This window comes from Rhinoderma darwinii, chromosome 1 (assembly GCF_050947455.1).
Source record: "Rhinoderma darwinii isolate aRhiDar2 chromosome 1, aRhiDar2.hap1, whole genome shotgun sequence".
Taxonomy (NCBI): Eukaryota; Metazoa; Chordata; class Amphibia; order Anura; family Rhinodermatidae; genus Rhinoderma; species Rhinoderma darwinii.
The window spans coordinates 474,274,818-474,289,293 of record NC_134687.1 but is presented as its reverse complement, the minus strand read 5'-3'; the positions used below and the strand labels follow the sequence as shown (position 1 = coordinate 474,289,293).

The following is a 14,476-nucleotide window of genomic DNA, read 5'->3' as shown; positions in this document are numbered from 1 at the left end:
ATAAAAGGGGGGGTACTGTAAAGGATCTGCCAGGCACAGCTTCGGGGTTAACTCCCATAGGTAATCAGTCTACACCTGAATCTACGTCTCTGAGACTGACTCCTTCTTCCACCACTCAGGATGGCAGGCTTAGGAGTGGGAGAGCCTATCGCAGCCTGGCCAGACGGAGCTAGCTCCCGCCCTCTGTCTATTTATACCTGCCTTTCCTGTTCCTCCTTGCTTGTGATTCTTTCCGTGTGGTTTCCTGGCCCAGCTACAGCTCCTAATTATTTGATCCTGCTCCATACTGACCCTGGCTTACTGACTACTCTTCTGCTCTGCGTTTGGTACCTCGTGCTCTCCTGGTTTGACTTGGCTCGTTCACCACTCTGTTGCTCACGGTGTTGCCGTGGGCAACTGCCCCTTTCCCTTTGCTTTGTATTCCCTTGTATGTTTGTCTCGTGCACTTACTGAGCGTAGGGACCGCCGCCCAGTTATACCCCGTCGCCTAGGGCGGGTCGTTGCAAGTAGGCAGGGACAGAGTGGCGGGTAAATTAGGGCTCACTTGTTCGTTTCCCTATCCCTGTCATTACATGTACACTGTTTGTTAGGTAGGCCCATTGTTTCTTGATTCCTATTTTATGAAACACGTCATGTTTGTAAGCTAAACTTACATATACAGAAAGGCCAATTACAATGCTAAAGTGGTTTGCGTCATTCCTCTAAAGTTGCTGTATTAAAGCACAACAATTTGATTATTTATTTTTTTTAAATAAAAAAAAATAAGTGTGAAATTTATCTAAATTGAGCCATAAAGATAGGAGTGGAAGGGTGAAGAAGAGAGAAAAGTGCAGAGACCATGCAATTCTACGAAGTCTGGGTGACTATGAGACTAAATGGTTGCTTCCTTATCTCCTAAAAATGTTTGCTGCAACTTCGGTAAGAATATGAGGTCAAGAGCATAACTGGCTAACATAGGAAATAAAACACAACATATAGAAGAGATAGAAGCATTCTTTGTACAGTTAAGTTTTGATTTTTGAGTAAAGATGTGCTGTAACTGCACATGACTTACTTGATCATAATGCAGGACAATGTATACGTTTTTCTTTTGCGCTTCTACCTCAATGTCAGGCCCTGTAGGGCTTCTGGCACTGGTATTATTACAGGGATTCTACAAATACCAGGAAATAAAACAAAGATATGTGGCATGTAGTTCTTGCATATTTGTTATACCGATAAAGAAGATCAAATCTGAAAGCACAAGTTCCTCCCTGGCGTCTCCTACAGAACTGTCACATCCAATGTCACACTGCTCTGGGATAGAATTTCAATAAGGGAATTTCTATAACTTTTGAACTCTTTCTTTGATGCCATTTCAGGAAACAGCTTTTCATTTATGGTGGGAGCTGAATCATTGGGTTGCAGGACAGATAACAGAATAGTGTATGGAAGAGTAGAGCCACAGTGTTCCTGTTGACATAGAAGCGATGCTGCCACTATGACTGAGTTAGTGCTAAGGTATTGCTTTACAGAGGATCGGTGGCTCCTGTAGATCTGACAAATGTATATAAATAATGGGGGGGATTGGTATTGTATTTCCCTTTTTAATATTCATTTATTCTTAATCTAGGGTCTGATCTAAGGGTGGTCTGCATGTTCACAGTGGGAAGATCCAAGAATTCCTTCTGATCTGTGAATCCAACGTGTGGAAGAAATAAACAAACATTGGATCAGGTTTTCCTGGGAGTTGACCAAGGCTGTGCCAGACATGGTAGGACATCTGAATTTGCAAGGGATGGAAGACAGCTTGAAGGACAAGAATCGGGAAGGGTTATTGGATAGTCCGGATTCTGGCCTCCCACCGAGCCCCAGTCCTCCTTTCTATTCTATCTCTCCTGGCATTACTGACAGCAGAGCTGAGGGCATAATTACACCAACACAATACCCGGGATATGCCTTCAAGAAGGAAACCAGAGAGGGAAAAGTGGTATGTACTTTATTCTTGCTCTAATAGCTAAACTGTTTATTTGATCACACTTGCATTCCTCTATTCCCATATTCTAAGGACGTGTCTTGTGTTAACTTGTTCATGGCTTTTTAGCTTGTATTCCATTGTGTTTACACCCTATTAGAGCATGTTAATGGTTGCAGGGTGGGGTTTTATGTACGCCGTAGAATGCACTTGAGGTTTTAATGTAAAAAATAAGTGGTTTACTAATCCTTCCGTTTTTTCTCTGTCATAACTTTTCTCTGTAATAAGGGAACAAGTCAATAATGTATTAGAATAATTACTTAGATGCTTAAAGTTCAAACCAGAAACCGTCTTCTGTTGTGGCTTTACATATGTGACCTTTTTCTTGTATTGATGAGGACCTTGTACCTATTGTCAGGGACATGTGAATGAAGAGAAGATGTAGGGTGCTTACAGGTTGTAAAGAATTACTGCAACAAGAAAACGACTACATCATATGTGTAGTCTGACACGCCATTATTCGCTTGCAAATGCAATCTTGAATTCTTTAGCTCCAGCATTTTATTTTATATACAGGAATGTACAGAGGGAAAAAAAGGCCACATAAAAAACTAAAAATTGATCCCCTGTCCTAGTTCTGGCTCAAGTCAATACACCCCCCATTCTAGAAAACAGGAGGGCTTGAAGTCCATACTCCCCCTTCCATCATTTGCAGGAGAAAAGTTTAACTGTCCCTTGGGCTGTTCCCCCTCCTTTTATATGGTAATATTGTGTTGAGCATTAACTATGCCAAGTTCACACTGCTAATAGAATTGGCGACGAGGCTGCAAGGGCTCTGGGACAGATGTAGTAGAGCTGACTATATCAATGTGAGAACTCTCTATTAAGATGTGTTAGTTTTACCTGTGTTTTTTTATGAACAAAACACAGATAGTGATATCCCGATATCATTGAGTTTTGTCACCACTCAAACTCAACCTGGAACATCAGACACGCTTATTTATTTGTCCGTTTTCCAGTAATGTGGCAAAATGAATTAGTTTTTTCAGGCCAAATAACATGCTGGTAAATGTGTCCTCAAAAAAGGCTACGCTATGAAGGTAACTCATTAGAAGATCTCTATATGTCATCATAATACAGATATATTGGGTAATATGGAGGAAGCCGTAATCTGAGACGGTCCCCTAACCGTGCTGGTGCCGAATGATTGACGTCAGCGCAGTTAGACTAGATGCACCAAATTTATCACAGTGGCTCATGCTTGATTATCAATTTTGCGCCACCTCCTGGCTTACTTTATACCATTTTTTTTCACCAAAATTTTGGTGCAGTTTGGCGTGTCTGAAGACAAACCTCCTGTTGGATGAGTCACAAAGGTCTCTTCTTTTTGGGAATTTCATTGATAAATTTGTCTAAAAGGATTAGCACCAAAAAGAAGGTGCAACTTAGTTTAGAAAGTAGCAGCAGCAGCAGCAGCAGCAGCAGCAGCAGCAGTAGCAGTAGCAGTAGCAGTAGTAGTAGTAGTAGTAGTCTGCCCCAATGCGGTTTAAATTTCTATTTTGACATATAAATAGAGCCTAAAATAAAAGCTTGGTCTACAATATAAGATTATAGACTTCAAGTTCAAACCTCAATTCTCCAGCATTCTTTGCTTGTTCAGTGTCTGCACAGAGTTTGCTGTGGGGATTTGCATTCTGGGAAGTTTTTATACCAAGGGCTGCACGGTAATTTGATATAAGAAAAACAAACTGTCCTAGAATCCAGTAAAACATAAGCAATGTATTATAGGAGCTAAGCTACATATGTGTCTGTCAAGAAACTAGTGGCAGTGACAACTAGCAGAATTATGAATACAGCTCTGGACTATAATACAGGCTGCAATTCAGGAACAGTACAAGATAAGTAATGCAATGTAATTGACAAAGTTACTCAACTTTTTACGCAGATAAATTCTATATGTAACTACATGGTATTCAAAGGTGAATATACCCTTTAAATGACTTCTGTAAGTGTTTTTATAGAAGAGCATAAGGAAAATGTATCAAAACTGGTGCAAAGCAAAAGTGCAGTAGTTGCCCATGGTAACCAATCATGTTGCTGCTTCTATTTTCCAAAGGGCCTCTGAACAATGAGGGGTGGAATTTGATTGGTTGCTATGGACAACATCTCCACTTTTCCTTTGCACCAGTTTGATAACTCTCCCCCTATGTGTCATTCTTGAATTGGTAATAAAATACGTTATTAGAACAGAAAGATTACACAAATCTTAGTATTTCACTAGGTATCTTGTTGTAGCGTTGAACTAATTTCCATTTTAAGTTTGTGTTAAAGCTGAAAAGTACTTTAAAGAGAACCGTTCACCCGCCCAAAAAACTGCTGACATCTCAGTTAGATTGCAGGCGCCTCACAGATTCTGACGCTTTTTATTTTTTTTCTTCTAGCCCCCACTGTTGCTCAGATATCGGTGCTGTTAGTTTTGGTGCCTGATATGCAAATAAGGCCTTTGACGGTCGAGTGGGCGGGTAACACCTGTCACTTGATAAGTGGTAACCGCCCGCTTGGCAGTCAAAGGCCTCTTTTGCATATCGGACACCAGCACTAACTGCCCCGATATCTCAGCAACGGCGGGGGCTAGAAGAAAAAAATAAAAAGCATCAGAATCTGTGAGGCGCCTGCAATCTAACTGAGACGCCAACTGCAGTTTTTTGGATAAATGCCAGGTCCTTTCTAAGTCCAAGTCCACCCTTTGCATTTTACTGCTGTTTTTCTGCGGAGTTTTATAACAATTGAAACAATGCGGCATCCAGATGTTATATAAATGTAAATGAGATTTGTAAAAATGTAGCGTTTTGCATTTGGAGATTACACATGTGAACAGGAACTTAGGTGAGAAGAGAGATAGTAAATTGATAGTAATTGAAGAAGAGTTCAGTGTGCTGGCATGTTCAGATCTGGCAAACAATTTTTACTGCGGATGTTTCTGCGAATGTCGCTGGAAATCTGCAACAGATCTGTGTCAAGAACTGCATATGTAACACGCAAATTTTGTTGCTGATTTAGCAGCAGATTTGCCACAGGTTTTAGTCTGTACATTGCAAAGGTTGAAATTTGCGGTAATATTCTGCTGCTTCTCTTCAACAAATTTTCCGCTACATGTGGATGGGGTTTTGAAAACCCCATCCACTTGTATTGTTTTTTGCTAACAGCGTATTTTACAACTGATCTATTTTTATTTTTTATTTAAGTGCCATTTTTCACCATCATGCTAATTTAAAATATTATCTGAGGCAAAGAATCCTTTTTACAACACATGATTTATTCTGAAAAAAGGCCACCAAAAATGCCATAAAAAACATCACACTCAGTGACACGTGCATATTTTTAAAGAGGCAAAAGAGTGGGTCCTTGGGAGAAAAACTGCACTAAATTCTTGAAAATTGCCAAAGCCAGCCTTGCTGTGATTTTGAAAAAACGCCACTGACCCAAAAAATGCTAAACAAAACAGAAAAGCGCCACCTAAAAAAACCCGCCATGTTTGTAGTGCATTCTATATTTCCCCATTGACATACAGCTAACATCTGGCCACAGCATATATTGCCGCAAACCAGGCGTTTTTCCTAAAAACGCTGTGTGTGAAGCCACCCTAAAGGATATGAACCAAATATCAGAGATAAAATAGATTGTGTTTCCAGATTTTTATTTTTTTTTCCAAATCCGACAAGATACATTTTAATGATATTTTCAATATCTATTCATATTTAGGATGAATAGCACACGGCTTTGAAATGTATGTCTATCCCTTACTGGATTTAACCAGAATGAAGCAACTCAGGCCTTTTAACTCCTTTCTGAGTTTACAAATAAAGTAGTTAATGTTGTCCATTAGTGGACCTTATGCAGCCTCTACTGAAGACCTGGTTACTGTTAATTTCTTACAGACATTCCTGATGCACTAGATGAAAAGGAGATGGATATTTAATATGAGACATATGGGAAGTAGTTGTGTCTGAAAAGTATCTGTGTAGCATACTCCTGTGTTGGCAGCAGAGTAATGGGGAACTAGGCGGGTTTGTTGTTTAGTAGAATCTAGTGTATATTGTGTGAATATACAGGCCAGGATATAGTATCTGATGCACTCAAGCGATTAGATCGACTGCGCTATTGATTCCGTCAAAACAACGGAAGCCGTTCACAACGGTGACAAACGGAAAGCATTAGCAAAGTTTCCGTCACCATTGAGATCAATGGTGATGCAAACGGAAGCTAAGGTTTCCGTTCGCCTTTCCATTGAGGGAACCCCTCAACGCTGAAGTGAACAGGGCCTTACACAAATATCATCTTTCATGACCAGGGATGTTTTGGGCCTTAATGACCGAAGCAAAATTTCACTATGGAAGGCTGTATTCTAAAGATGATGGTTGTTTTTTTTGTCTCCTAGTCTATCCCAACATTTTTTTGTTTCAATTGGTGCTGATATCAGTTAATTTTGTTGTTCTTTTTAGGGAAAAATGGTCAGAAACGGGGAAAAAAAATATACCTGCTATTATCACCTTTTTTTTTTAAACTCGTTTATTGAACTCAAAGCTTGCAATAAAGAAAATACAATATTACAGTATCTCATACATCAGTTGATTGAGAATGATTACATACCATTCAGATCACCTTATACACAACACAGAGCACATTTCAGGCAATAGTTCCGGGTAACATTCTGAGAGTGGTACTGACGTTTACTGGTACATTCTCCTGTATACAAAGCTCAGTTTACTTTGCCATATTTTTTGTTTGACTTTGCATATGACACTATTTAACAAACATTCCATCATTTGGACCTTACCCCTGATGAAGCCGGTGAAACGGCAATATGCATGGTGTCCTCTCCCCTTATGGAGCCATAGGCATAAACAGGGCTGGACTGGGACATAAAATCAGCCCTAGCACTTTAAAGCATACAGGCCCACTTGCTGTGTTTGCGCATTTGTGGGCCCACACTTCAGCTATACAAAAATATTGGGCTTTGTTCTCTAGGCTAGGAGGCTATTCTGACATCCTGCAAAGATATTCAAGCAGCAACTGTCCAAATACTCACAAATTCAATGGATGCAAGAATGGTGAAGGTGATATCAAAGGAGGGGTCCTATGTTAACATGTAACTTGGCCTGTTAAGTTTTTTTTGATTGAAAGAGCTTTTGATTTCAGTAAATATGACCTCCTGATGCTGCAAATTCAACAAATTACCATTTTAGTTCTCTTTACAACCTTTAAAATGTTTTGATCTCTGTTGTGCATAATAATTTGAAACGGTGCAATTTGAGTTTTTTACTTCTAAAAAAAAATCTGTTATCATTAGGAGATTTGTTCAATAAAATTCACATTATACTCCAACAGTTGATGGCTTGAAGATTATACTGACTGTCATTTGCATCGACTATTTAGGAAAATCAGCGAAAAATAACATTTGCATAATAATTTGGAACGCGGTGTATATACTATATACATGAATAATGCCACCATATATACTGAACACTTGATTAACCTACGTGACAATGCCATTACATTGGGGTTCAGAGATGTGGCGTCCGCAATTTTGACGGCAAAAATAACACAGTATTTACTGCTATTTTTCATGAAAAAGCTGACGTAAACTGGGACAGAGTGTCCATTGCAGAGCCTAATTTCCCTGCAGCTACTGGGGCTGTTGGTTTAGTGTAGACAGTACGGGTGAGTTCACTTGTAGCGTAAATAAATACTGTGGATTTATCCGCCGCATAATACAGTATAAACACCTATATAGGAAATCACACATGAACCACTACTAGCGAAAAATGGACAATATTTTATTGAAAGACAAAATCGGTAAAAACAAGTACATTGGCAGTAACATTACCCATAGAAAAAGGATCCCCACATAGGTCGGGTCCCACAGCCTCTACAGTAAAGTGCAAATAGTGCATGCAAAGACTGGTACATAAATCATATGGAGAATATGGATAGAAACCATCCAAGACAAAGTAGTATAAAAAAACAGACAGAAAAAAAGTATAATATAAGGAGGCATACAGACCAGAACTATGGGGGGATCAACCCCCATTGACCTGCGGTGCGGTTTTTAATCCGCAGCATGTCAATTGTATTTGCGTAATCATTGTTCTTTTGTTGCGGATTTTCCCTTTTGAAATCAATGGGAAGGTAAAACCCGCAACAAATGGCAGATATCGCCACCTGGTATGCCGTGTCAACCCATGTGACCGCTGTAGCCAATCACAGGCTGCAGCGGTCACATGGGATAAAACGTCATCCCAGGAGGCCGGGCTGCAGGACAGCAGAGGGCCACGTCGCCATGGCTAGGTAAGTATGAAACTTTTTTTTTACGTGCAGTTTTCCGCAGAGGGCCTTCTGGCCAAAAGGCTGCACCACAATTTGGTGCTGTTTTTCTGCCGGAGTTCCCTGCACCCGGCGGTTATATACCCTTATAGAGGGAGTGGCATGGCTGAGCAGCTGCAGCATGCCAGGTTCAGTGGCTGCTTATTGGCTCAGCATGGCATTCTCTGATGTAATGAAATCTGCCGTTGCGGTGCCACCGCTGCGGATCAAACAGTGATCTGACCAGTGCTGCTCTTTCTATCTAGGGAGAGAAATCACTGCTTCCTCTTTGCCGCTGGTTGTTGCTCGATTATGCATCCCTCTTCTCCCCCTTGCCATCTCTAAACAGCGGCTGCGTTCATATAAGCTTGATTAGACACCCAGTGTGAAAAGTAACGTAGCTATAACTAAAGGATTTGCCTGGGATTAAGAAAGAAAAGCGCCAAAGCGGAGATATGGCATAAAAAAAGCATTACTTATCTTTTAAATCCTCCGCAGCTCCAGTGCCGCCACTCCATTGATCCCCGATCTTTGCTTACTGAGCTGCAACGATGACATCACAATGACACACATGATTGGCTGCAGCAGTCACGTGTGTCAACACTGCTTAGTAAAGATTGATTGGAAGGGATCACTGGAGCGGCAGAGCTAGACTTAAAAGGTAAGTAAGGCTTCTCTTATGTTTGTATGCAATCCCACCCTATGCGGCCTGTTTTATTCTTGATCCCGGATAACCCCTTTAATAAGAACCGTGTGGGGGGCAGCCGACCAGCCCACTGTGCACCGGCCCATCAGGCATTTGCCAGAACTGCCAGATGGCTAGTCCGGCCCTGGGCATAAACCAACTACTATTCTTGACAGTTTTTGTAAGATCGTGTATATATACATATATTTACATGTTTTCTTCATATTGCAGTGATATTTATATTGTTCCAAGCTTATATGTCTATATGCAAGGGGGATAAGTCCTCGATTTTCGTTGGCATATGTTCTTATATTCTCTGCGATCTATGGTTTATGACTTACAATAACTCACATATGCGCACAACGGGACACCATAGAGGTGCATGCGCAGTAACTAGATTTGAGGCCCGGACAAAGCAGGGAAGGGTGTCGGACCATACATAACAGGCTCATGCTCGCTATCTTAGACGAGATTTTGGCACTTAGGGCGGGCCAGTTTTCGGCAGTGTGCAGGCATAAGAAGAGGAATAAACTGACTGATTATTACAATAAAAGTTAAAAAATGTTTGAAGATCAATATTTACAGTCGGAGGAGTTTAGGAGAGGAGATAACGTGGCAATGAACTTTTGACAGCAGCGGCCAGCGAGGGGCGAGTAGAGTTTTATAGGTGAAATGCTGGTGACAGGTTCCCCTCTGGATCCATGTTAGATACATGGCTGGTTCTAGCATTGTTAGAAAAAGATTGTCATGCACTTTATTATCTCTGACTTTTTTTTATTAATTCTGGGACAACACCTTTAAAGGGAGAGCAGTTGAAGCAGCAGGTGGCGCTTTACAAATGTTTTTAGGTGAATATCACGTGAACTAGGCATTTTTTTTGAGAAGTGTAAATTCAAAATATGCTTATAATTTGGTGCGCTTCATTTAAAAAAAATATATTTTTTGTGTGACAACTTCTTTAATATAGACATTTTTAAGGTCCATATTGCACCAAATTATAAAATAACATACATGTTGTGGTTTAGTATGCTGTTAGGAAAGAGACTGCTAAGACACTTAAGGTATGCCCATTGTCCATGCATAAACATTATTGATAGCATTTATTGAATTGTAACCTGTATCTATCAATGAAAAACTGCTAAAATTGTGGCAAAATGTCAGGTCACTCGCGCGGTCTCCGTTCTCTTCAGTTATCCTTATTTCTGGTGAACCGTTCTGATATTTCTGATAAAGCTTACAGGGTAGGTGGTCTGACTCTGTTAATTTATGGATCTGTTTTATAGATGGGTATATCATGGAGGAGATTAGATGTTTCTTTACCCCCCCCCCCCCCCCCCACCCCACACTCTCAAATGGGGTGTGCAGTATGGTCCTACGAATACCCTAAAGCAATACTGGCGAACTATGAGGAATAATACAACGAAGAAAAGTATGTTTATACAGCGCCTTTTTAGTAATCTCAAATATAGAATTCCACGCGGAAAACTTTCTGATGCACACTGGGTACAGTAAGATGAATACTAAAGTAAAAGACTTGGCAGGTTTTGTAAAACCTTGAATATGCAGAGGTTAAAAGTAAAGGCTCATGAATACAGCTATAGTATGTGTAATATAGCGCCCATAGAAGTGTATGGGCCCACACTGCATGTATTCATGCAGAATCAATGAGTAAAATCATGGCATGCTCCAACACAAGTCCTATAATACAGGTATTCTCCCCTAGAAGCATTGCTTGTAGGTGAGAGTATGGAGCCTCACAGAAACACCATTCTGCGGCAGAGTAATAACATGTAACACATGAAGGGTCTCTGTGGCTACAATCCCAATTTAATCATCTTTTTTTTTCATGAGTTTCTCATCTACGATGTAAATAACGCTGTTATAGGCTGAGAAGCAGATCACGCACCTTATGTCACACTATGACGTTGTTCTGGTGAGCAACGTTTACATTTCATTATTTCAGAATGCGTGTAGATATAAGCAATGGAGACCAGGTAGGATGCACTGTAAGAAAGCGGCACCATCCAGGCGCAAAATCTCCATGAGTCAATCGGATGTCTGGTAAAAGTTATTTATTGTATACGAACAATAAAATATATTATAAAAGCAAGTCTCTAAAATACAATGCGTTTCGGGGAAACAGAGCCTTTTTTTCAAGTACTTTTCAGACAGTGCAGTGTCTCATGCTTACTTGAAAAATGGGTTCTGTTTCACCGAGACATTGTTTTATTTTATGTTTTATTGTTCGTATATAATAAATAACTTTTACCAAACATCCGATTGGCTCGTGTAGGTTTTGCGCCTGGATGGTGTCTCTTTCTTACAGTGGATCCTACCTGGTCTCCATTGTTACCTGCATCTATACCCCGGCAATGCTGGCACCTGACGCCCAAGGTATAACGACACCGTCAGCATCCTTCCTAATTATCTCGCTCTATAATAGTGTTGTGCCTATCCATGCACAACCACTTAATGTCTAGCCACGGATATATCCGTCACAAGCGGGAGCTAATCCCTGCATCGAGACGGATATATCCGTCGCTCGTATCTCATGTGTACTGCCACTGTACCCACGAGATCAGCGGCAGGAGCATAGCTGTTATACACAGTCAGGCTCCTGCCGCAACTGCCAGAATCGAAGAGCTCTCAAATTCCAGCAGTTTAACCCCTTAGATGCCGCTGTCAATAGCGACCGCAGCATATGAGGTGTTTGACTGAGTGAGAGAGCTCCCTCTGTCACACCTGATACGCGATCGTGGGGTGCCGATGGGTTTCCATGGCAGCCGGGGGCCATTAGGTCTGCCTTCAGTAACGGTCTATTAGTAACTGGCAGTACGAGTAACTGCCGATGGCCTAGTAGATTGCCTCTCAGTTTTACACTGACAGGCAATAATGCTTTGGTATACTAAGCATTATATCTGCGATCTAAGATCGCCTTGGGAAGTTCCCTAGTGGGACTAAAAAAAAATAATAAAAACAGTTGAATAAAGTTTACAAAAAAAAAAGATTACAGTAAAATTAAAATAAAACCACTTTTTTTCCATAAAAAGTTGTTTTATTTAGTAAAAAAAAAAAAATACACATATATGGTATCGTAACGACTCGAATACTGAAGTTAAGACATTGATTAAACCACCAAGTGGACGGCATGCAAAAGAAATGCAAAAAACAACGGCAAAATTCCTTTTTTTTCTTTTTATTTGCATTCCTTCCCCAAAAAAATCAAATACAAGTTAATCAATAAGTACCATCTATCCCAAAATAATACCAATGAAAACTACATCTTGTCCCGCAAAAAACAACCACAAATATGGCTACATCGGCGGAAAAAAAAAAAAGTTACGAGTTACGGCTCTAATGAGGGGCATGCAAAAACAATTTTTTTTCTTTTTAGAAGGGCTTTCTTGTGCAAACATAGTAAAACAGAAAAAAACGTATACATATTTAGTATCGCTGCAATCGTACCGACCCATATGTTATTTACGCCGCATTGTAAATTTAAAACGCAAAAAAACTATTTTGGAATAGCTGGATTTTTTTCAATTCCCTCCCAAAAAAAGTTGATGAAAGTTTATTAATATACTATGTGCACCGAAAAATGGTGCAATTAAAATGTACAACTCGTCCCGAAAAACAAGCCCTCATACAGCTATGTCGACACAAAAATAAGAAAGTTACGACTCTTAGAAATGCGACGGTGAAAAACGAAAAATAGTGCTTGAACATTAACGTGCAAAAAGGCCTGGTCATTAAGCGGTTAAGGTGAGCCTCCATTTACCACGCTCAACAGAGAAAGCCATCATTAACCTGACGTACTCACCCTATTTGTTCTCTCTGTTCTAATTTTTCTAGCCTCCGTATATGTTATTTCAGCATGCAGAATGTAAAGTATCTTCTTTCATTTATTTTTGGAGATGATTATATTAGAGTTTTGCAAATAAAGTTCTTTGGAAAACTAATGAGGGATTAATTCCATAAATAGACATTTTATATGGGCGGATTTTTTATGTTGGACCACCGAATTCGGTTATTTGGGCTAAATTGTTTGTACAGCAATATTATGATATTCTCTGAGGGGGCTATGGTTACAGATTGGCCTTCTCTGTGCACCGTCATTGGGAATAGCAAAGAAACAGGAAGACATGAGGTGAAAATATGAGAAGTATGCGATCACGATGGCAAACACAGACATGTGATATTTAAATCTAGTTTGATGACATTTCCATCGCTTGTTTTCAGCACTATTTCTTGTCTAGTCTATAGCTGATAGTGTCCTTTAGAAACCAAATCACATTACAGAAAAGTCATGTTGTAATTCAATGCAATAAATCTATTCTTATGGCTATGTAGACCAAAATTACTCTAAATCAATAACATATAACTTTTGCCTACATATATTACCTATATTGTGTAATGTTAGAAATCGAAAGAAAGTCTCTGATTAGAAACTGTTTTTATGGCCTTACTGGTTTCCGGTAATCTAAAAGGATGTTCAGTGTGTGGTGCCTGATGAACAGTGATACAGTTACCAAACCGGAGCCTGAAGGTCATTAGTACGTTCTAGATCTTTATAGTCAATGGAAAATTAAGCATCTGTTTTTGTAGCCAATCTGGTGGCCAGTAGTCCAATCCGTTCCTGGTTCCTGTTGTAGTGGTTTTACTAATGTTTGATACCTGATAGCCAGAAGTATAGTCAGTATCCATTTTCTTGAGGTCAGTGGCACAGTAAGCAAACAGATCTCGTGGTCAGTGTGCATTTCCTGATGGTCAGTACAGTTAGTATCCGTTACATGGTTGTTTGTAGTACAGTTATGGCCTGTTCACATTTGCGTAGGAGACTCTGTTAAGGGGCTTCCGTTGCAGATCTGGCAGAAAGTACCAGAAACAATAGTGCAGCGTGCTACGCTATTGTTTCCGATAAAACCACGGACACACTGACTAAATCCATTAAAGTCAATGGGTTCCGTCGGGTTCCGGTAGTCTTACTGCCAGACCTGTTGAATCTAAACATCACTTAAATAAAACTTGTTTGGCAATGTGAAGCAGCACATGAGTCACGTTCTAAAGAGGTTCAACTGAAGGCCTCACTTGCCTCAGTTATTGTCAAAGTACACGATTCCACAATAAGAAAGATACTGGACAAAAATGGCATCCGTGGGAAAGTTGTACTGTGCAAACCACTGCTGACCAAAAAGAACAGTCTCGTTTCACATTTGCCAAAAAATATCTAGATGACCCCCAAGACTCTTTTAGATAATAATCTGTGAACTAAATAAGTCACAGGTATAACCTTTTGGAAAACATGGGTTTTGTTACATCTGGAGTAAAGCTAACATCACATTCCATCATAAGAACATCATACCAATGGGCAAGCGTGGTGGTGGTAGTAGTGGGATGGTCTTGGGCTGCTTTATTTCTGCAGAACCTGAATGACTTGTCATAAATGATGGAAATATGAGTTCTCCTCTCGATCA

The 14,476-nt window shown here is 40.1% G+C and overlaps 1 protein-coding gene across 1 annotated transcript in view; it reads left to right on the top strand.

Moving 5' to 3' along the window:
* Window positions 1-14,476, top strand: part of RFLNA (refilin A) — a 53,462-nt gene that overhangs the window by 8,371 nt on the left and 30,615 nt on the right. Inside the window, exon 2 of the mRNA XM_075854492.1 lies at window positions 1,613-1,969. Within this exon, the coding sequence (XP_075710607.1) occupies window positions 1,751-1,969 (219 nt within the window). The 5' untranslated portion in view covers window positions 1,613-1,750. The remainder of the gene's footprint in view (window positions 1-1,612; window positions 1,970-14,476) is intronic.